This window comes from Ovis canadensis, chromosome 2 (genome assembly GCF_042477335.2).
Source record: "Ovis canadensis isolate MfBH-ARS-UI-01 breed Bighorn chromosome 2, ARS-UI_OviCan_v2, whole genome shotgun sequence".
NCBI classification, from domain to species: domain Eukaryota; kingdom Metazoa; phylum Chordata; class Mammalia; order Artiodactyla; family Bovidae; genus Ovis; species Ovis canadensis.
In genome coordinates this window covers 248,031,976-248,054,908 of record NC_091246.1, presented here as the reverse complement: position 1 = coordinate 248,054,908, position 22,933 = coordinate 248,031,976, and the positions used below count along the sequence as shown (strand labels likewise).

General features: G+C 47.1%; 1 protein-coding gene across 1 annotated transcript in view; it reads right to left on the bottom strand.

Moving 5' to 3' along the window:
* Positions 1 to 15,472, bottom strand: part of IL22RA1 (interleukin 22 receptor subunit alpha 1) — a 30,016-nt gene extending 14,544 nt beyond the window's left edge. Inside the window, exons 1-4 of the mRNA XM_069579500.1 lie at positions 15,243 to 15,472; positions 10,797 to 10,929; positions 9,477 to 9,655; positions 4,046 to 4,221 (exon numbers count right to left, since the gene is read on the bottom strand). Coding sequence (XP_069435601.1) covers positions 4,046 to 4,221; positions 9,477 to 9,655; positions 10,797 to 10,929; positions 15,243 to 15,285 — 531 coding nt within the window. The 5' untranslated portion in view covers positions 15,286 to 15,472. The remainder of the gene's footprint in view (positions 1 to 4,045; positions 4,222 to 9,476; positions 9,656 to 10,796; positions 10,930 to 15,242) is intronic.
* Between the last annotated feature and the right edge of the window lie 7,461 nt (positions 15,473 to 22,933).

The window sequence follows — 22,933 nt, the reverse complement described above, 5'->3', positions numbered from 1 at the left end:
GCTGGGCCATAAAACAAGTCTCCATAAAGGAGTGAACTCATACAGAGTATGTTCTCTGGTCACAAACTGGATTAAACTGTAAATCAGTAACAGTAAAATATTCATTCAAACCCCAAATATTTGCCAAAAATGAATTGTGATAAAGCCTCTTCCTGCTCAGTAATCGCTACTCACTCCCCTTGGTGACTGAAGCAAATAAAGACTCTTGATTCCTCCATTTGCCCTCCAGACATCTATAGCATGGCCCCAGCCTGTCTTTTTAGGGTTAGCATTGTTCCTCTCCATCAGTGGTTCTTAAACTTTAGGGTGATCACTGGGTTCATACTAAAATTCAGATCCCAGAGGTGAAACTCTAGAATTTGATGAAAAGAGGGCCCAAGAACATGCATTTTAAACCAAGGCAGTAGGAGACTGTGATGCCATTGGTTTGGGGCCAGGTTCATGTATTGAGAAACTGTTCTACATGTCCCTAAGATTCAGCTCAAATGGGTAGTTTTGTTCTTTCCAACACTATCCTAAGTTTCCCTGCTTTTCTCTCTGATCGTAGTGGGACCAGGTAAACTGGTGAAAGGGGGAGGGAGGGGAGGAATGTGGGCTTGGAACAGAGCTGGCTTGGAGTCTTGACTGTGCTATTATTTGCTGACCAGTCTTGAGCAAGTGACTTAACCTCTCTGAACCTCCGTTTTCTCAGTCAGAAAATGGAGATAGAATCACCTACTTCACAGTGTTGCGATGAGGGATAAATGGCACAGTCAGCATCTATTACCTGGTACACCTCAGAAACTGGTCTCGGCACAAGAAAGTCCCCTGTTCTAGAGGTTCTTTCCGGTCTCTCTGCGCTGACACCTCCTCTCTCATTCCAGCTGCCCTGTTTCTCACACACTCTTGTTTCCCTCTACCTCTGGCTATATAAATTCTTGCTTTCATTCTTGCCACACACATTGGATTATAAACTCCTTGAGTGCAGGAATAGCCATTCAGTGGAATTATGGATTAGTGGCTCACACTGCAGGGGGTGGGGGGGAGCATACTTCATATTTTATTTTCTGAATACAAAAAGAAATGTGTAACATTTGACAATCTATGCCCCTACCTTCCGCCTTTCATTATTACTGACCTTAAGACACTGCTTGTATGCAGTTCCCTCAAAACGTGGAGAGTCAGCAAAAAGAATTGCAGCAGTAGAAACTGATCCCTTGAGTACAAAATGAAGCAGGCAGGGCAAAGAATAACAGAGTTTTACCAAGAGAATGCACTGGTCATAACAAACACCCTCTTCTAATAACACAAGAGACAACTCTACATATGGATACACCAGATGGTCAATACCGAAATCAGATTGATTTTTTTTTTTTTGCAGCCAAAGATAGAGAAGCTCTCTACAGTCAGCAAAAACAAGACTGGGAGCTGACAGTGGCTCAGATCATGAACTCCTTATTGCAAAATTCAGACTTAAATTGAAGAAAGTAGGGAAAACCACTAGGCCATTCAGGTATGATCTAAATCAAATCCCTTATGATTATACAGTGAAAGTGACAAATAGGTTCAAGGGATTAAATCTGATAGACAGAGTGCCTGAAGAACTATGGATGAAGGTTTGTAACATTGTGCAGGAGGGGGTGACCAAAACCATCCTCAAGAAAAACAAATGTAAGAAGGCAAAAAGTTTCTCTGAGGAGGACTTACAAACAGCTGAGAAAAGAAGAGTAGTGAAAGGCAAAGGAGAAAGGGAAAAATTTGCTCAACAGAAGGCAGAGTTCCAAAGAATAGCAAGGAGAGATTAGAAAGCCTTCTTCAGTGAACAATGCAAAGAAACAGAGGAAGACAACAGAATGGGAAAGACTAGAGATATCTTCAAGGAGTTTGAATAAGCTCAGGGAGTTGGTAATGGACAGGGAAACCTGGTATGTTGCAGACCGTGGGGATGTAAAGAGTCGGACACTACTGAGTGCCTGGACTGAACTGAACTTCAAGAAAACTAGAGATACCAAGGGAACATTTCATGCAAAGATGGGCACAATAAAGGACAGAAACAGCAAGGCCCTAACAGAAGCAAAAGATATTAAGATGAGGCGGCAAGAATACACAAAAGAACTGTACAAAAAATGTATTAATGACCTGGATAACTATGATAGTGTGGTCATTCACCTATCACTTAGAGCCAGAAATCCTGGAATGCGAAGTCAAGTGGGCCTTAGGAAGCATCACTACAAATAAAGCTAGTAGAGGTGATTGAATTCCAGCTGAACTATTTCAAATCCTGAAAGAGGATACTATTAATGTGCTGCACTCAGTATGCCAGCAAATTTGGAAAACTCAGCAGTGGCCACAAGACAGGAAAAGGACAGTTTTCATTCCAATCACAAAGAAAGGCAATGCCAAAGAATGCTCAGACTACCACACAATTGCACTCATTTCACACACTAGCAAAATAATGCTCAAAATTCTCCAAGCTAGGCTTGAACAGTACATGAACCAAGAATTTCCAGATGTTCAGACTGGATTTACAAAAGGCAGAGGCACCAGCAATCAAACTGCCAATATCTTTTGGATCATAGAAAAAGCAAGAGAATTCCAGAAAAGCATTCTACTTCTGTTTTATTGACTACACCAAAGCCTTTGACTCTGTGGATTGCAACAAACTGTGGAAAATTTTTAAAGAGATGGGAATATCTTACCTGCCTCCTGAGAAATCTGTATGCAGGTCAAAGAGCAATAGTTAGAACCAGACATGGAACAACAGACTGGTTCCAAATTGGAAAAGGAGTACATCAAGGCTATATATTGTTATCCTGCTTATTTAACTTATACGCAGAGTACATCATGAGAAATATTGGGCTGGATGAAACACAAGATGGAATCAAGACTGCCGGGAGAAATATCAACAATCTCAGATATGCAGATGATACCACCCTAATGGCAAAAAGCAAAGAGGAACTAAAGAGCCTTTTGATGAAAGTGAAAGGGGAGAGTGAAAAAGCTGGCTTAAAATTCAACATTGAAAAACAAAGATCATGGCATCTGGTCCCATCACTTCATGGCAAATAGATGGGGAAAAAGTGAAAACAGTGGCAGATTTTATTTTCTTGGACTCCAAAACCACTGTGGATGGTGACTGCAGTCAAGAAATTAAAAGATGCTTGCTCCTTGGAAGAAAAGCTATGACAAACCTAGACAGTGTATTAAAAAACAGAGACATTGCTGACAAAAGTTCATATAGTCAAAACTATGGTTTTTCCAGTAGTCGTGTATGGATATGAGAACTGACCCATAAAGAAGGCTGAGTGCCAAAGAATTGATGATTTCGAACTGTGGTGCTGGAGCAGACCCTTGCAAGTTCCTTGGATAGCAAGAAGATAGAGATCAAGCCAGTCAAGCCTAAAGGAAATCAACTCTAAATTTTTGTAGAAAGGACTGATGCTGAAGCTGAAGCTCCAACACTTTGGCCACCTGATGCCAAGAGTGGACTCATTGGAAAAGATGCTGATGCTGGGAAAGATTGAAGGCAGGGGGAGAAGGGGAGGACAGAGGGTGAGATGGTTGGATGGCATCACCGACTCAGTGGACATGAGTTTGAGCAAACTGCAGGAAATTGTGAAGGACAGGGAATCCTGTGGGGCTGTCCATGGGGTTGCAAAGAGTTGGACATGACTTAGGGGCTGAACAACAAAAGAAATTGATTCCAGTATTTTCCAAAGTGGACATGTGAGAATATTAATAGAAGATGTTTTTCAGAATGTTAGAAGGCTTTAGGCAAAACAAATCAAAATATGTAATGAAAATAAGGGGACTTTCTCTGATCAAATACATGTGAGAACAGTTGTATTAAACAAACTGAAACTGGAGTCTTGAGTTTGCAGGACTTGTCAGAGACTTTAGCACACTATTGTGTGTGTGAATCTATAAAAGGTAGGCTGTAGATGTATTCTGGGAAATGCTGATTTATATAACACATCTCATTTCTATTTAAAGCAATGCAGAGAGGAAAATAGGTTTTGGAGGCAGGGAAGGGCCATGGTGGTATGTATATTTACCCTTCATTTACCATTTGGTAGGTATGGTTGATGTGCAGGTTGAAATGGTAGCGTAGGTCCTGGAAGATGTTCTCCAAGGTCAGCTGGTGGCCATTCCGTGCACGGATCACTGTGTAGGGGGGATGGACAGTCATCTGGATAGATCTCACCTTGGGGATGCAGGTCACATCAGGTGGTTTGATGTTAGCTAGAAAAGGGAGAGAGAAAAAAGAAATGAAACAGTTGGAATCAGCCAGAAGTGTCTGAGAGGCTGCCATGGACCTTGGGAAATGATTGCTTCCCACCCCTTCCCACCCCAACCCCAGCCATGCTTCTGAAAGCATCATCTAAATTAACAGGTGAGAAGAGAAGCGATTGGTGCTTGGGTGTAAGGCTGGCAAAGGGGTAACCAAGGGTGGTAGGAAGAGCCCAGGGAGAGGGTCCCGGCCCCCTTAGGCTGATCATACCCCCCTCCACACACTCCCAGTCTACTTGCAATGAGAGTTTTGGGGAGTGATATTTCAACTATGCATCCTGAATTTCCAGTATCATTGATGTAGCCTCAAAGGCAAGGCCTAAGACTTCAATTTCTCTCAAGATGAATTTCCCAAATAACCAAATGACCTTTCCTGGTTTATAGAACCTTTTGTAAATTTGATGAATGCGTGGGCGGCTGCGACGGGTGCACTAAGCGCGGCTGAAAGGAGTTACCCCACGTCCGAGGTCCGGGCAGAAGCCTGGAGGACCCCATGCCTGAAGGGTGGCGGCCAAGAGGAGTTACCCCATGTCCGAGGTCAGGGGCAGTGGCCGACAGTGCCAGGCTGCGACAGTGCAGGAACGCCGAGAGGAGCTACCCTGCATCTGAGGTCAGGAGCCATGGCCGGGAGGAGCTACCCTGCGTCCAAGGCCAAGGGCGGAGCCGGGAGCAGCCAGCCCACGTCCAAGGAGTCCCATGTTGAAGGTCAGGAAGGGTGGCGGTGAGGAGATACCCCTCGTCCAAGGTAAGGAGCAGCCGTGAAGAGATACCCCATGCCCAAGGTAAGAGAAACCCAAGTAAGATGGTAGGTGTTGCAAGAGGGCATCAGAGGGCAGACACTTTGAAACCATACTCACAGAAAACTAGTCAATCTAATCACACTAGGACCACAGCCTTGTCTAACTCAATGAAACCAAGCCATGCCTGTGGGGCAACCCAAGACCAGCGGGTCATGGTGGAGAGGTCTGACAGAATGTGGTCCACTGGAGAAGGGAATGGCAAACCACTTCAGCATTCTTGCCTTGAGAACCCCATGAACAGTAGGAAAAGGCAAAATAATAGGATATCAAAAGAGGAACTCCCCAGGTCAGTAGGTGGCCAACACGCTACTGGAGATCAGTGGAGAAATAACTCCAGAAAGAATGTAGGGATGGAGCCAAAGCAAAAACAATACCCAGCTGTGGATGTGACTGGTGATGGAAGCAAGATCCGATGCTGTAAAGAGCAATATTGCATAGGAACCTGGAATGTCAGGTCCATGAATCAAGGCAAATTGGAAGTGGTCAAACAAGAGATGGCAAGAGTGAACATCGACATTCTAGGAATCAGTGAACTGAAATGGACTGGAATGGGTGAATTTAACTCAGATGACAATTATATCTACTACTGCAGGCAGGAATCCCTCAGAAGAAATGGAGTAGCCATCATGGTCAACAAAAGAGTTCAAAATGCAGTACTTGGATGCAATCTCAAAAATGACAGAATGATCTCTGTTCATTTCCAAGGCAAACCATTCAATATCACAGTTATCCAAGTCTATGCCCCAACCAGTAACGCTGAAGCAGCTGAAGTTGAACGGTTCTATGAAGACCTACAAGACCTTTTAGAACTAACACCCAAAAAACATGTCCTTTTCATTATAGGGGACTGGAATGCAAAAGTAGGAAGTCAAGAAACACCTGGAGTAACAGGCAAATTTGGCCTTGGAATGCGGAATGAAGCAGGGCAAAGACTAATAGAGTTTTGCCAAGAAAATGCACTGGTCATAGCAAACACCCTCTTCCAACAACACAAGAGAAGACTCTACACATGGACATCACCAGATGGTCAACACAGAAATCAGATTTATTATATTCTTTGCAGCCAAAGATGGAGAAGCTCTATACAGTCAGCAAAAACAGGACCAGGAGCTGACTGTGGCTCAGATCATGAACTCCTTATGGCCAAATTCAGACTTAAATTGAAGAAAGTAGGGAAACCGCTAGACCATTCAAGTATAATCTAAATCAAATCCCTTATGATTATACAGTGGAAGTGAGAAATAGATTTAAGGGTCTAGATCTGATAGATAGAGTGCCTGATAAACTATGGAATGAGGTTCATGGCATTGTACAGGAGACAGGGATCAAGACCATCCCCATGGAAAAGAAATGCAAAAAAGCGAAACGGCTGTCTGGGGAGGCCTTACAAATAGCTGTGAAAAGAAGAGAGGTGAAAAGCAAAGGAGAAAAGGGAAGATATAAGCATCTGAATGCAGAGTTCCAAAGAATAGCAAGAAGAGATAAGAAAGCCTTCCTCAGCGATCAATGCAAAGAAATAGAGGAAAACAACAGAATGGGAAAGACCAGAGATCTCTTCAAGAAAATTAGAGATACCAAGGGAATATTTCATGCAAAGATGGGCTCGATAAAGGACAGAAATGGTATGGACCTAACAGAAACAGAAGATATTAAGAAGAGGTGGCAAGAATACACAGAAGAACTGTACAAAAAAGATCTTTACAAGCCAGATAATCATGATGGTGTGATCACTCATCTAGAGCCCAACATCCTGGAATGTGAAGTCAAGTGGGCCTTAGAATGATGCTAAAGCTAGTGGAGGTGATGGAATCCCAGTTGAGCTATTTCAAATCCTGAAAGATGATGCTGTGAAAGTGCTGCACTCAATATGCCAGCAAATTTGGAAAACTCAGCAGTGGCCGCAGACTGGAAAAGGTCAGTTTTCATTCCAATCCCAAAGAAAGGCAATGCCAAAGAATGCTCAAACTACTGCACAATTGCACTCATCTCACATGCTAGTAAAGTAATGCTCAAAATTCTCCAAGCCAGGCTTTAGCAATATGTGAACCGTGAACTTCCTGATGTTCAAGCTGGTTTTAGAAAAGGCAGAGGAACCAGAGATCAAATGGCCAACATCTGCTGGATCATGGAAAAAGCAGGAGAGTTCCAGAAAAATATCTATTTCTGCTTTATTGACTATGCCAAAGCCTTTGACTGTGTGGATCACAATAAACTGTGGAAAATTCTTCAAGAGATGGGAATACCAGACCACCTGACCTGCCTCTTGAGAAATCTGTATGCAGGCCAGGAAGCAACAGTTAGAACTGGACATGGAACAACAGACTGGTTTCAAACAGGAAAAGGAGTCTGTCAAGGCTGTAATATTGTCACCCTGCTTATTTAACTTCTATGCAGAGTACATCATGAGAAATGCTGGACTGGAAGAAGCACAAGTTGGAATCAAGATTGCCATGAGAAATATCAATAACCTCAGATATGCAGATGACACCACCCTTATGGCAGAAAGTGAAGAGAAGCTAAAAAGCCTGTTGATGAAAGTGAAAGTGGAGAGTGAAAAAGTTGGCTTAAAGCTCAACATTCAGAAAATGAAGATCATGGCATCTGTTCTCATCACTTCATGGGAAATAGATGGGGAAACAGTGGAAACAATGTCAGACTTTAATTTTTTGGGCTCCAAAATCACTGCAGATGGTGACTGCAGCCGTAAAATTAAAATACGCTTACTCCTTGGAAGAAAAGTTATGAGCAACCTAGATAGCATCTTGAAAAGCAGAGACATTACTTTGCCGACTAAGGTCTGTCTAGTCAAGGTTATGGTTTTTCCTGTGGTCATGTATGGATGTGAGAGTTGGACTGTGAAGAAGGCAGAGCGCCAAAGAATTGATGCTTTTGAACTGTGGTGATGGAGAAGACTCTTGAGAGTCCCTTGGACTGCAAGGAGATCCAACCAGTCCATCCTGAAGGAGATCAACCCTGGGATTTCTTTGGAAGGAATGATGCTAAAGCTGAAACTCCAGTACTTTGGCCACCTCATGCGAAGAGTTGACTCATTGGAAAAGACTGATGCTGGGAGGGACTGGGGGCAGGGGGAGAAGGGGACGACAGAGGATGAGATGGCTGGATGGCATCACTAACTCGATGGACGTGAGTCTGAGTGAACTCTGGGAGTTGGTGATGGACAGGGAGGCCTGGCATGCTGCGGTTCATGGGGTCGTGAAGAGTCAGACAACGACTGAGCGACTAAACTGAACTGATAGTTCTTTGCTCCTCTGAAATGTACATATACAAAAATCTTGCAAACAGTTTCAGGGATTCATGTCTCCCCCTGATGCTAACTTATAAAAAGTCCTCAAGGGTCCATTGACCTTTGAGATTAAAATGATCTGCACTAAAAGAATGTTTGCTTCAGTTATTTATTAAAAAACAACAAAATCCTGATTCCTTCCAAAAGGGAAGTCAAGTAAAGTACCTCCGTAGAATGGATCATTTTTGTAGTTGTGAGATATCATGATGCGGAAAAGTATTTCATGACATGGGTAAATGTTCATGATACCATGACATGAAAAACAAACCACCAGAACAGAAAAGCGTAGACACAGCTGCTAGTAACTTCGGTTATGTTTAAGTGTTCAGATTATTTGGGCTTAGTTTTATTTTTCTTTGCATATTTCTATATTTTCCAAATTTCCTACAGTAACTATGCATTAATTGAATAAGCTGAGAGACAATATAAAATAACTTGCTGACTTTTATTTTTTATTTTCTTAAAACACCATATGACTTTTAAGTCAGTTAGTGAACATCACCCGTTTAACTTGTGTGAGGAGTTTGGCCACTCATCCATTTATCCACCCATCCATCTAATCCTTCATCAGTTACGTATGGAGCATCTCCTGGAATACAATGGGTCCCACACCCAGGCACGCCTTTATGAAGCTCACATTTCAATTCAGATGATATCCGTGCAAGCAAACGATAAAGACAGATTATGATCTGAGCTCTGAAGTCGGTGAACAGTTTATGGTGATGGAAAATAGCAGGTGATGGCCTGTATAGTACAAGGGAGTTGTTGGGGCTGTGGGGTGGGGATGTTCACTTAGGAGGTGATGTTGAAACTGAAACCATGACTGGGGATTGAAAAAGAGTCAAAGAAGGAGTAGGGGGATGGAGTTAGGAAGCCTTGGTTGCGCTCAAGTGGCAAGGTGAAGGTCCGCATACAAGAGGTCTAGAGATGAAGAAAGATGGAGAGCCACACAGGCGATGCTGTCCAGTCTGGAGTGTCTTCCCTAAAAGCCACATCCTTAACTGGCCCTGAGAGGCAGAGCCCTTCTGGACACTCCACCCCCTTCAGAGGGGAAAAGGCCATCCTCCCACCTGCATCCCGTGCAACGAGGGGCCCCCACTCACTGTCCTGCAGTGGGCTGAAGCGGTTGGTCATCTTGGTGGCAGACCGGCCTGCCCCGTCAATGGCGGTGACCCGGGCGTAGTAGAGCTCAGTGAGGTTGCTTGTCTCCACGGTAAGGTTGCAGGATTTCCAGGTGATCCGCTGGCAGCCCTCCTTTTCCAACCACTCTCCGTCTCCATACCTGTGGGCAAGGGAAGGGCTGGAGCACACCTTTCATGAACAGGCTTGGCAGCCAGCCTGTGGTTTATTAATATTGATAATGATATCAAATATTTACTTAGCACGTGTGTCCTAGGCTTTTTATGCAGATAATCTGTTAGTCTTCAGACCAACCTCACAACAGCGTTGTGAGGTTCACACATTATTAATATCTTCCTTCCTTTTCAAGTCAGGAAGCTGGGGCTTAAGGAAGTAAAATTTGCCCAGGTGTTTTCATCATGCATGCAGGGAGACAGGATGTGAACTCAGACGGTTTGAGTTCATGTTCTGGGCACCACTAGGCCCATTTACAGGCCAGGGACCTGGGCCTCAGAGAGGGCAAGTGACTTGCCACGGGATGAAGTGGCAGGATCAGGAATGGAACCCAGGTTTGCCGATTCCTGAGCCCATGCTACCCCACCTCTCCTGCCTGGGAAGGGAGATGAGCGGGAATGGGGCTGAGTGGGGGCTGGAGGGGTGAACATGACTTTTTGTTGACTTGCGTGCATGCGTGCTAAGTCGCTTCAGTTGTGTCTGACTCTGTGCAGCTCTATAGACTGCAGCCTACCAGGCTTCCCTGTCCATGGGATTCTCCAGGCAAGAGTACTGGAGTGGGTTGCCACACCCTCCTCCAGGGGATCTTCCTGATTCAGGGATTGAACCCACGTCTCTTATGTCTCCTGCACTGGCAGGCGGGTTCTTTACCACTAGCGCCACCTGGCTGTTGACCTAGTCTTCCCCAAACAATAAAGCAATGATTGGGCGTTGGCTCTTTGCCAGGCACACATGCTAATGACTCATTTAACCCATCCAACAACCCTAGGAGGAAAGTATTATTGCTATCTTTACTTCATGGATGGGAAATGGAGGCTTGGTGCATTTATCTACCTGCCCAGGGTTATAGGACGAGGGGCTGGTGTTTGCCTCCAGAGCCCATACTTGTAACCATCATTTAAACCTCTCCCTGCAGAAGAAACATCAAGGAGCAAAGCCATGTCTTGGGGGAGAGTTGCTGACTGACACCAGTCTGGGTGCGAGGGAGGATGTGGGGACATATGGAAGAGGGGAGGGTTTTCTTTGGTTTCAGAGCAGAGTCAAAGGGGTAATGTTGCTGGGGAGCCTACGTCTTATACTGGACGCTGTAGACGGTGTCGGGGGCACTCTCCAGCTTGCCGTCCCACGTCAGGATGTTTTCGAAGTTGCTGGACTGGAACTTCACGTGCTGAAGGAGATCTGAGGTGTCCTCAGTGATGTGAGCTGCCAGAAGTGGGAGCAGGGTGAGCAGATGGGTGCATAGACCCTGCGCTAGCCCCCTTTCGAGCTGCCCACCGAGGGAGTGAGCCAGCAACCACTTAGCAGGAGACTGTGCTAACCGACCCTCCTGCTCCCCTTCACTTCTTTTTTTTTCCCCTTTTTATTGAGCTATGATTCACATTCCATACAATTCACCACTTACGATCACACAGTTCTGTGGTCTTCTAAATATATTCACAAGGTAGTGTAGACCACTGCCTCAGGTCTAGTTCTAGGACGTGTTCATTGCCCCCAAACAAATCCTGTATCCGTGAGCTGTCATTCCCAACCCTCCCCTCCTCCCAGCCCCAGGCAACCAATAAATCATCTACTTCCTGTCCCACTGACTTTGCCTATTTGGACATTTTCTATAAATGAAGTCATCCAGTTGGCCTTTTGTGTCTGGCTTCTTTCACTTGGCATCATGTTTTCAAGGCTCATCCATATTACATAGATTAGCACTTATTTCCTTCTTACTGCTGAATCGCATTCCATCGTGTGGACAGGTCACATTCTGTTTATCCTCCATCAGCTGCTGGGCATTGGGGTCGCGTCCACTTTTTGTCTATTTTGAGTAATGCTGCTGATAGTGGTAGTGTGCAAGTGTTTTAAGTGGACACAAGTTTTTGGTTTTCTTGGGTAGGAGTGGGATTTCTGGGTCATACGGTGATTCTACGTTGAACTTTTGGAGAGCAGCCAAACTGTTTTCCAGAGAAGTGACTGCACCATCTCACATTCCCATCAGCGATGTTTGACTGGGTGCGGTTATTTCACATCCTTGTCGACACTTGCTGTTGTGTTCACTCATTTCTCAGCACCATCTAAAATCAGTGTTCTCACCAAGGGAATATTTTAGAGGTACTCAACTAATGTCTAAGAAGCAACTTTCCTAGAACCAGTAATTTCAAGCAAGGGCGGAGAAGATGTTTGTGAATCCCTGCCTCTCTGTCTGTGGGTCCAGTCCCTGCCCACCCACCACAGACCTGCTGAAGAGGGCAAAGGCGCCTTCCCCAGCTCCATGGGTTTCACGGGGGCAGGATACTGACTGAGGCCACGCACAGGTTCATGGGGTCGCAAAGAGCCAGACACGACTGAGCAACTGAACTGAACAGGCAGTGTGTCCTTGGGGAAGCTGTTTAAGCCATTAGGACTTCAATTTCTTCAGCTCTAAAATGGAAATAATTGGACCACAGCAGCAGCTGCCATGTCTGAAATGCACGTCAAGTGCCAGGCACTGGGCTAAGTCTCCTCATCAAGTCCTCCTGACCACCTGATGAGGCAGGTTTCGCCCATTTTATGGATGAGGAAAACTGAGGCTCAGAGAGGCAGGGTGCAATACTCGTCACAGTAGTTAGCCTGCTTTTGGGGGCAGATACAATGGGCCGAGGAAGGCGGAGCAAAGGCCAGAGCCCCAAGAAGAGGACCCAGGAGGAGGCATTGACCCTGAAGCAAATCTTCACTGTAAATGAGAGCCCTTGACTTATAGATCTCCTCTCAGCCCTCCCAACTTGGTCTGAGGGAAGGAGGAACGCACAGGAAAATGGTAACCAGAGCGGCAGCTGGCTCTGCGCATGCTCAGAGGGCCTGGTTGGCTGGGGTGGGAAATAGACAGGTGTAGACCCAGCTGAGTCAAGGCCTTGAGGCCTGTGTGCACGTGTCTTTGATGTGATGTGTGCCTTTTCCCCACCCCCAACCCAGTCAGTGACGATGACTGCCAGAAGGTCCAGAGAGTGAGGGAGTGGAGAGTTATTTACTCCATACAGGATTTCTGCAAGAGGGGTCCATGGGCTTGGGAGGCATTTGTGGGGAAAGGAAAGTATCTCAGGATAGCCCGACTCTGCTGTGTATCTGTCTGCTAAATCTAAGGCCATATCCCTCTTGGAATCTGGGTGGATCAGGCAGTCCCAGCAACTGCAGAATTCTTTGTGTTCTCAGAACCCCTAGACTGGGGTCTTAGGGGCCGGGGGTTTCTTCCTGCCTCTAGCCAACGTGATGGATATGGTGCTGAGTCCCACAGTGTGGCTGGGATCTTGTTTGGATCTGAGTCTTGGCAGAACTGGAGTCTGTTCTGGAGCAAGGGACTTCCAGATGGTGCTAATGGTAAAGAAGCCGCCTGTCAGTTCTGGAGACAGAAGAGCTGCAAATTTGGTCTCTGGGTCAGGAAAACCCCTTGGAGGAGGGTGTGGCAACCCCCTCCTCTAATTCTTGCCTGGAGAATCCCATGGACAGAGGAGCCTGGAAGGCTACGGTCCATAGGGTCACACAGAGTTGGACATGACTTAGTGACTGAGCATGCACTCACTGAACGGAGTGAGTGAGAGAAGTCTCTCAGTCGTGTTCAACTCTTTGCGACCTCATGGACTGTAGCCTACCAGGCTCCTCTGTCCATGGGATTTTCCAGGCAATAGTACTGGAGTGGATTGCTATTTCCTTCTCCAGAGGATCTTCCCGACCCAGGGATCGAACCCGGGTCTCCTGCATTGTAGACAGACGCTTTACCATCTGAGCCACCAAGGGAGGGGTCCTGGATTCAGAACTGGGTCTTAAGTTGAGGCAGGGAGCCCACTTGAGGTCAGAACTCAAGGGTGACTTCAGGCAAGGTGGTGAGGTCAAGAGCAGGCAAGAGAGAGGGATTTGAGAGAAGGCCAGGGTGTGCCCGGGGATGGGCTCAGCTATGGTCTGCTGGGGGAGGGTCTGATTGGAGTCGGTATCTTGGGTGGGCCATGTGGGTTTGGAGGAGGCAGGTGGCTGAGGCTGGGACATGCTAGGGAGGTGAAGGGCCCAGGTTGGATGGAGACGGGGACCCCTTTCCAAGAGGGAAGTGAAGTTGGCTTCCTGAAGTCAGGTGGGTGGACCTTGGCAGACCCCGCTCTGTTAGGGGCTGTTGAGGGCTAACAAGATCTCCCACTTTTCTCCTGCCTACTCATTCCTTTTCCCTCTCGAATTCATTATCGGCTCCTCAGCCCACGACGTCTCTGTGCCTCCTGGGTAAAAGTCTACATTGTGAAATCGTGGGGAGACGTGTATTGTCTAGAGATTGACAGCCTGGGAGATCTGATCAAAGGAAGTTTTTGCATTTGCTAGGAAAAACAACTCTACGTCAATCAGTTGGGAAGTTAAGGACGAACAAGCAAAAGCCATTCAACTCGCTCTGAAATCAGCCAAAGAATTCCAAAGAAGGCGTGTGGGTCTCCAGAGTGAACTTACAGACTCCTAACAACTTCCTAAAGGCTGGTACCCCCGGGTCCCACATCGTGAAGGGCCGATGGCCCCCAGCCAGGATGGGCGGGGGTCTGGAGGGACAGATCTGGGGTCTCTTGGGGGGGAAGCATCAAGTCTCCTGAACTTATCATGAATTCAGTATGCTGGGAATGCCCGGCTTGATGCCCAGGGGAGGGTGAACTGGAGGGCTGGGACAGCAGCTGGAAGCCCCGTGGATCCACGCAGCACACAGCAGGCACAGTATTGGAGGGGCTGGCAGTTCCAGCCCTTTATGGCCTTCACCCTGCACTTGAGCTTGAAGGGACCTTGCAGCGGCCACCCCTCCCCCTTCTTCAGCTGGGACTATGCTTTCACTTTCTCAGAAAGTTCCCTGAATTTTATTAAACATCTCAGGGAACAGAGAGACAATCTAGGATCTCAAGCATTGGTCCTGAAGTTCTCCATAACCATACATCAAAGACTCTACTTTATTGGCTGTGAAGATTATGCCCTTGAGTCCCGTTTTCTTAAGAGCGCTGGTGTTTGAAGACCTATTAGTGCAACAGACCTGAGCACTCTGTGAGAAAGGGCTCTTTCAGGTCTGGCACAAGGGGCTGGAAGAGGCTCCCTTGGGGAGCATGGAAGGAGGTGATGGCCGGACTCAAGCTTTGTCCATCCTGAGGCTTCCTCACCTCCCCATGTCAGGCCAGCGGCAGCCAGAAGCAGAGGAACAGAAGCACAGCTTCTACCAGAAAGATGTGAGCTGTCCAAGGATGTCCGTCTCCCCCAAGCTAGTTCTCCATCCGCTCGGGTGGGAGCATCCACAGATTCAGACGGGTGAGAGTCTTGAGGGTCAGTTTAGTCTCTGGAAGAACCCAAGATCTGAGAGACCCTCTCCACCCCTCTCAGCAACCTGAGCTGGTATCTACTTCTCCTCGGAAACTCCCAGTGCAGCCCAGCAGAGAAGAAACTGAGACTGGTTATGCTGGGGCTGGATGGGGGTCCGGGGGGGGGACAGCCCTGATCATCGAGTCCTGGGTAGGGGCACGTCTGAGCGCAGGGTGATGGGCACTCACCGAGCAGGGAGCCCGCCGCCAGGATGGTCAGGAGTGTCCTCATCGGGGCCAGGCACAGGGCCCTCTTCCGGTCTCTACCCCAGACTGAGCCCAGAGGGAGGGCTGAGAAGCTTTGGCGCCTTGGCAGCTGGCTCCACCCAGGCACGAGGGCGGGGAAAGGAGGAAAGGTGGGACCTGGGCAGTGGGGAGCTGGGTACAAAGGTGCCTGGTCCGTGTGCTTCGGAATTCCAGGTCCTGGGCGGGACCCAAGGGAGTTCCCTTCCTAATTGCAGAAAACAGCAACAGTGACGGACTGGCTTGTTTATCTGGTCCAGTGGCTGATTCATCCTAATACTCTTCAGTGCTTTATTAGGGAACTGATAGGCAGAAAAGACAAAAATAATCCATGATGTACAGCCTTATCTGGGAGCAAGTTGGCACTGGGTATCAAAAGCTTGTAACTTACAAACCACCTTTTGCCCCAGTGATTCCATCCACAGGGATTCACCCTGACGAAAGCAACTAGAGCAGAGGCAGGAGCAGAAGATATGTTCTGGAATGTTCCTTGAAGCAGAGGAAAAGCTAGACTCCTTGGTTTTGTTCTGGCAAGAAGAGATAAATGTATTTGCTTGTGTCTTGTGCTATGTATTGACGTTGGTCCGCCATGATGTATGCTGGGCTTGGGAACAGCTTTCCACCCAGAGAGGCTGCTGGGGGTGAGAAGCCCAGGCCCTCCTACCTTGAGCCTTTGGACTTTGGAACCTGCAAAACATTGGGGAAAAAAAAAGGATCTGAGATTTCAGTGACTCTTTCTACTGTGCTAGAGATGGGGGCACAATTCAGGAATGGGCTTTTGGTTGGGGACCATGAAGATTCAAACTGCTCACCCAAGCTGTCTCACCATGTGCAGCTGGATCTATAGGGATTACATGATATCCACTGGGACTGGTGTTTAGGCAATGATTTTCCCCTTCTCACTGGGCCTCAAGAGAAGGTTGAAGGGGCCTGGACTCTGATGAGGGTGGACACTGTCAGAGATCTCTGCCTCTGTGGAGAGTTTGGCCTGCCCCCGTCACACAACAGCTGGCTGAGTCCTGTAGCAGGACAGCTGGGTCCTCAGGGAGGGTATAGGGGTCTTGGTTTTAGGATGTAGGAGGCTGCGATGGCCAGGAATCTGTATTTAAGTTTTTCTTTTCTGTGTTGTACTTGTTTTCTGTCAGCTCTGAGTCCTTGGTAAAATTTGTTTGACTAAACAGCCACAGTTAAGGTGTGTTTTGGGGGAATTAAGGCATGGCTTGGGACTTTATTTATTTATTTATTTTTGGCTCCAGAATCACTGCAGATGGTGACTGCGGCCATGAAATTAAAAGACGCTTGCTCCTTGGAAGGAAAGTTATGACCAACCTAGACAGCGTATTAAAAAGCAGAGACATTACTTTGTCAACAAACGTCCATCTGGTCAAGGCTATGGTTTTTCCAGTGGTCATGTATGGATGTGAAAGTTGGACTATAAAGAAAGCTGAGGGCAGAAGAATTAATGCTTTTGAACTGTGATTTTGGAGAAGACTCTTGAGAGTCCCTTGGACTGTGAGGAGATCCAACCAGTCCATCCTAAAGGAGACCAGTCCTGGGTGTTCATGGAAGGACTGATATTGAAGCTGAAACTCCAACACTTTGGCCACCTGATGTGAAGAGCTGACTCATTTGAAAAGACCATGATGCTGGGAAGATTGAAGGCGGGAGTAGAAGGGGACGACAGAGGATAAGATGGTTGCATGGCATCACAGACTCAATGGACATGAGTTTGGGTAAACTCTGGTAGTTGGTGATGGACAGGGAGGCCTGGCGTGCTGTGGTTCATGGGGTCGCAAAGAGTCAGACACGACTGAGCAACTGAACTGAACTGAACTGAACTGTGCCAGCCCTGTCCTGTTAATTGCAGGAAACTGCATTTCTCAGACTCCTTTGCCAACGGCTTCCTGCTAGGTTCAGTGCCTTGGGAGGCACTGGAGGGAGACAGGTGAGCTGGAGGAGAGGAGTCAGGGGATTTCTCCCCCTGTTCCTCCACTTTGAGTGGCCTCCCCCAAAGGCAGTGTCTCCTCTGGGGCTCCCGCTGCCTCCAACCAGGCAGCCGCCACCATCTTTCTGTCAGGTGGCCTGGGCTCTGATAACATCTCCTTCCATTTTCGCCTTTTGTTCAAAGGATGCAGCAACTTCCTGCTGTGGTGACTCTCTGGGCTGCTTCTCAGTTCCTGAGTGAATTCTCAGCTCTTTCATCACCTGGGCAACCAACTCCCTTATGTGAAAGTCTCTTGGTTTGAAAGACTCAAGAGGTTTCTGTGCTCCTGCCTGGACTATGATGGCTATAGGGCCTTTGGTGACTTTAGGGACAAGGGGTTGTGGGGAGATCACGGTCAGAGAAACAAGTTACAAAAATGCCAAGAAGGGCTCGTCAGGAAAGGAGCAGTCGCTGGAATAATCTGGGCTGGTTGGATGAGAGGACCGGCTGCAAGCCTGTAGGTCTGTGGAAAGTGAAGTCTTCCTTGGGGACTCTCAGAAACACCTGGTAGAAGGAATCTGTGAGAGAACTAGGCCCCCCCATACTTAGGCTGGACTATGATTACGGGACTATTAATGACAAGGAAGACACCTGGATTGTTAAAGAACTTGGGAGCATCCAGACATCATTTCTAATAGTAAAAAATAAAAGAGAACAGCATTCACATCTGACTCTAGGGGTTTGGTTAAACACATAACTGTTAAGTCCATCCAATGCAGGATGAACGCGGCCTTCAAAACAACGCTGGAGAAAACTGTTTTGTGACCCAGGTAAAGGGTCACCACATTTTGCTAAATGAAAAGAAGCCTGGGGAATTCCTTGGTGTACAGTGGTTAGGACTCTGCGCTTTCACTGCTAACGGTGCTGGTTCAGTTCCTGGTTGGGGAACTAACATCCCGTGAACCGGCCACAAAGAAGCATGGCATGACCTATGCACCATGTAAGGCTTGTTAAAACACATACACATGCAGAGAAAAAGTCTGAGAGATATAGATGAAAACAATCATGGAATTATCTCTGGGTGGTAGTAGAATTAAATGTATTTTATTTTCCTTCCTTTGCTCATTTGCATTTTCTAAAGTTCTTATAGGAAATATATTATTTTATGACCGCAGCCACGAAATTAAAAGACACTTTCTCCTTGGGAGAAAAGCTATGACCAACCTAGATGCATATTAAAAAGCAGAGACATCACTTTGCAGACAAAGGTCCATCTAGTCAAAGCTAAGGTTTTCCAGTGGTCATGTATGGATGTGAGAGTTGAACCATAAAGAAGGCTGAGGGCTGAAGAATTGATGCTTTTGAACTGTGGTGTTGGAGAAGACTCTTGAGAGTCCCTTGGACTGCAGGAAGATCCAACCAGTCAATCCTAAAGGAAATCAGCCCTGAGTACTCATTGGAAGGACTGATCTGAAGCTGAAGCTCCAATATTTTGGCCACCTGATGCTGATTTGTTGGACAAGACCCTGATGCTGGGAAAGATTGAGGGCAGTTGGAGAAGGGGACGACGGAGGATGAGATGGTTGGATGGTATCACCGACTCAATGGACATGGGTTTAAACAAACTCCGGGAGGTAGTGAAGGACAGGGAGGCCTGGCATGCTGCAGTTCATGGGGTCACAGAGAGTTGGACACGACTTAATGGCTGAACAACAAAACATTAAGGAAAAGTACGGTGGCAGCGCATCGCAAGTGGCCGCTGAAGTGCCTCTGTCTGGGCTGACCCGTCTCTGGGGATTTCTTTTCCCTCAACCAGAGACCCCTTTCTTCACAGCCAGCTGGGATGGTTTCTTCTCTGCTCACAACAGCTCCAGACCATCACAGATTCACTCTAAAAAAATCCTTCTAGAAGATGTGATATAAATATGAATATATATAATGGAATATTACTCAGCCTTAAAGAAGAATGAAATAACTCATGGATGGACCCAGAGATTACATACCTAGTGAAGAAACACAAATATCATATGCTACCACTTACACCTGGAATCTAAAAAAATGATACAAATAAAGTTGTTTTTTTTTTTACAAAACAGAAACAGACTCACAGATTTAGAAAACAAACTTATGGTTACCAAAGGGGAAAAGGGGAGAGGGACAAATTAGGAGGCTGGGCTTGGCATCTATGCACTATTAAATAGAAAATAGATGATCAACAGGCAGATACTGTATAGCACCAGGAACTCTGCAGTGTGGCTCTTCGATACTCTTGTGGTGACTTACACGAGAGGGGGATCTGGAAAAGAATAGATTTCTGTATATGTATAGCTATAGTGCTTTACTGTACACCTGAAATGAAAGCAACACTATATATTAAAAAAAGCAACATTATAAATCAATTCTACTCCAATACAAAATTAAAAATTTAAAAATTCCTTCTTGAACTCTGGTCTGCTGGGCACTTGGCCTTGTCCAATATTATTCTTGAGTTGTGCTCATGTTTATGGCTGGAAAAAAGAGGCTCTGGCAGGGGCAAAGTGGGGTGCCAGCGTCATCTTCAAATATCAGACAGGCTGCTGCAGGGAGAAGGGTTTAGCCCCTTTTCAGTAACTGCCTCCAAACAGGAAAACCAGAGTACAGAGTAAGGGGACGTATTAAAGAGGCAAGTTCCTTTCGGTTTAAGGAAGCAGCTCTCCCCATGAAGGTGTGGCCGACTTTGTGATGGGCTGCACTTGGTTGCTGCGGGTATTCAGTGAGAAGGTAGGACCACTGGGAGATGGCCCCTAGATGACCTCCTTCTCTGGCCTCTCAGGTTTAAGGTGTTTGTCTCCCCAGTGAGGAAGAAAATGTTCTGAGCGCACAGAGCACTGCCTGTATTTCTCGGTACCCTCCTCTGTACTCTCTCTGTATCCTTTACAGAGCAGCTATCTAGCACCAACTTACAGAACTGACCTTTATCTCAGCAGATTGCCCTTGCTAGCTCTTTGACTCAGACAGCCAGAAAAATGCACGTGTTTTCCCTCTGATAAAATTTTCCAATTACACCTTGCATTGACCTGCCTCTGAGTCTTTGCACAAGCTGTACCCACTGCTCAGAACACCATGTCCATCCCACTTTAATTCCTCTTCATTCTTGACTGCTTCTCAAGCTCACTTCCTCCAGGAAGGCTTCCCCTTGTGATCAGCTCACCTGGGTAGATTAGGAGGCGCAGCTCCCACGGCCCCGTCTCTCCTCCAACCTGGTACGTATCTCACCACATTATTTGTTTCCCCATTTGGGGAACAGAGCATGTAACTTGTATCCTGCACGAGCTGATACCAAGCGGGTACCCAGGAATATTTGCCGGATGAATGAATGTGCTGAGGGAGCTGGCCAGGGCTTCAATACTGGCTGCGGAATACCCCTAAGCTGTGGAAAAAGCATTTCCTAAAATGACAAATACTCAGGGATGTGACCTGCTTCTGTCCCTTCTCTGAACACCCAGGGATGCCAGAACCTGTTCTGTAGAAGCAAGAACATTAGCAGGAAGTGGGGTGTGCTTTGGGGGAGGGGAGTGTTGTTTCCATGGTGATTCAGCAGTGAGATGCTTGAAAGGGGTCTCTGACCATTCGTGGATGGGAGGAGCAAGGGATGAATCTGTGACAGTTCACCCCAGAGCCTTTTATTTCAGAAAAGAAGCATCATATTCACTTTGGAGTCATCTGCCTCCAGGTCTGGCTGTGTTAATCAGGGACATTGACTTAGATGTTCCAAGTTGGGAGCCTGGGTCTGCTCCCAACCTTGCACCTGACTCCAGGTAACCTTGAGTAGACTTTGGTCCCTCACTGGGCCTCTGTCTATGAAGGAGGCTGGGGTCTAGGAGTCCTTGAAGGGCCCCTGGGGCTCAAATGGCCTCTGCTTCTATGTCACTTTGAGGTTGGAATCCTCTCCTGACATCCTGGAATTCCCTACCCGGTTGTTGCCAGTGACACAAACACAAATTCAGCTCAGCAGTCACTGACTCTGCTTAGAATTTTAGCTGTCTCTCTCAGGGTAAGGAGTTCCAGCAGCTTATTACATGCTAGCAAGGTCATGCTTGCTCATAAAACATTAAGAATACCCTGCATCTCATGCCAGGATTGGGGAAATAGGTTTGTATGTACCCTGGGAGGCAGGAAGTGAAAAGATTATGGGCCTTGGGCAGACAAACCTAGGTTCAAATCCTAGCTCTGCCAGTTGCTTGCAGTGTGCAGGTGGCTTAAGCTCTCACCCTGAGCTTTCTCATTTACAAACGAGAAAAAGAGCCTCTACTCTCAGTGATGCTGGGAGGGTTAAACAAGCTGATGTCTCTGGGCAGTTTCAGAGGACACTTCCTGCAGTGAGTCTTCTCTGTTACAAAATGAGGAACCAAGGATCAAGAGAGGACCCTTAGAAACCTTGATAAAACACCAGCCTCCTGGGTATGCAGGCATGGAGATGGCAGGAGGTGGCAATCAGGACAGTCATAAATAACCACTTGGAAGTTTGAGTTGGCAGGAGTTTTTGAGGCCAAATTCCAGAGACGGGAGAAGTAAGGGCCTGCATCCTGCAGTTCAGGCGTTGAGGCTGGATTAGAGCTAGAGCCGGCTCACTAAGCGCAGGCGGCTGCGGGCCGCCTCACTAAGCGTGGCCCAGAGGAGCTACTCTGCATCCGAGGTCAGGGGCGGGGCCGGGAGGAGACACCCCACGTCCGAGATCAGGGGCGGCCAGGAGAAGCCACCTCATGCCCGAGGCCAGGGGCGGTGACCTTGAGGAGCCAGCCCGAGCCCGAGGCCAGGGCCGGCGGCCGGGAGGAGCAACCCAAGGAGCGGTGGCTGTGCAGGGAGGGCCTAGAGGAGCTATCCCATGTTGAAGTTCAGGAACGGTGGCGGTAAGGAGATACCCCTCATCCAAGGTAAGGAGCAGCGGCTGTGCTTTGCTGGAGCAGCTGTGAAGAGATACCCCACGCCAAGGTAAGAGAAACCCAAGTAAGATGGTAAGTGTTGCAAGAGGGCATCAGAGGGCAGACACACTGAAACCATAGTCACAGAAAACTAGTCAATCTAATCACACTAGGACCACAGCCTTGTCTAAATCAATGAAACCAAGCCATGCCTACGGGGCAACACAAGACAGGTGGGTCACGGTTGAGAGGTCTGACAGAGGTTCACTGGAGAAGGGAATGGCAAACCGCTTCAGTATTCTTGCCTTGAGAACCCCATGAACAGTAGGAAAAGGCAAAATGATAGGATATCAAAAGAGGAACTCCCCAGGTCATTAGGTGCCCAATATGCTACTGGAGATCAGTGGAGAAATAACTCCAGAAAGAATGAAGGGATGGAGCCAAAGCAAAAACAATACCCAGTTGTGGATGTGACTGGTGATAGAAGCAAGATCTGATGCTGTAAAGAGCAATATTGCATAGGAACCTGGAATGTCAGGTCCATGAATCAAGGCAAATTGGAAGTGGTCAAACAAGAGATGGCAAGAGTGAACGTCGACATTTTAGGAATCAGTGAACTGAAATGGACTGGAATGGGTGAATTTTACTCAGATGACCATTATATCTACTACTGCAGGCAGGAATCCCTCAGAAGAAATGGAGTAGCCATCATGGTCAACAAAAGAGTTCAAAATGCAGTACTTGGATGCAATCTCAAAAACGACAGAATGATCTCTGTTCATTTCCAAGGCAAACCATTCAATATCACAGTT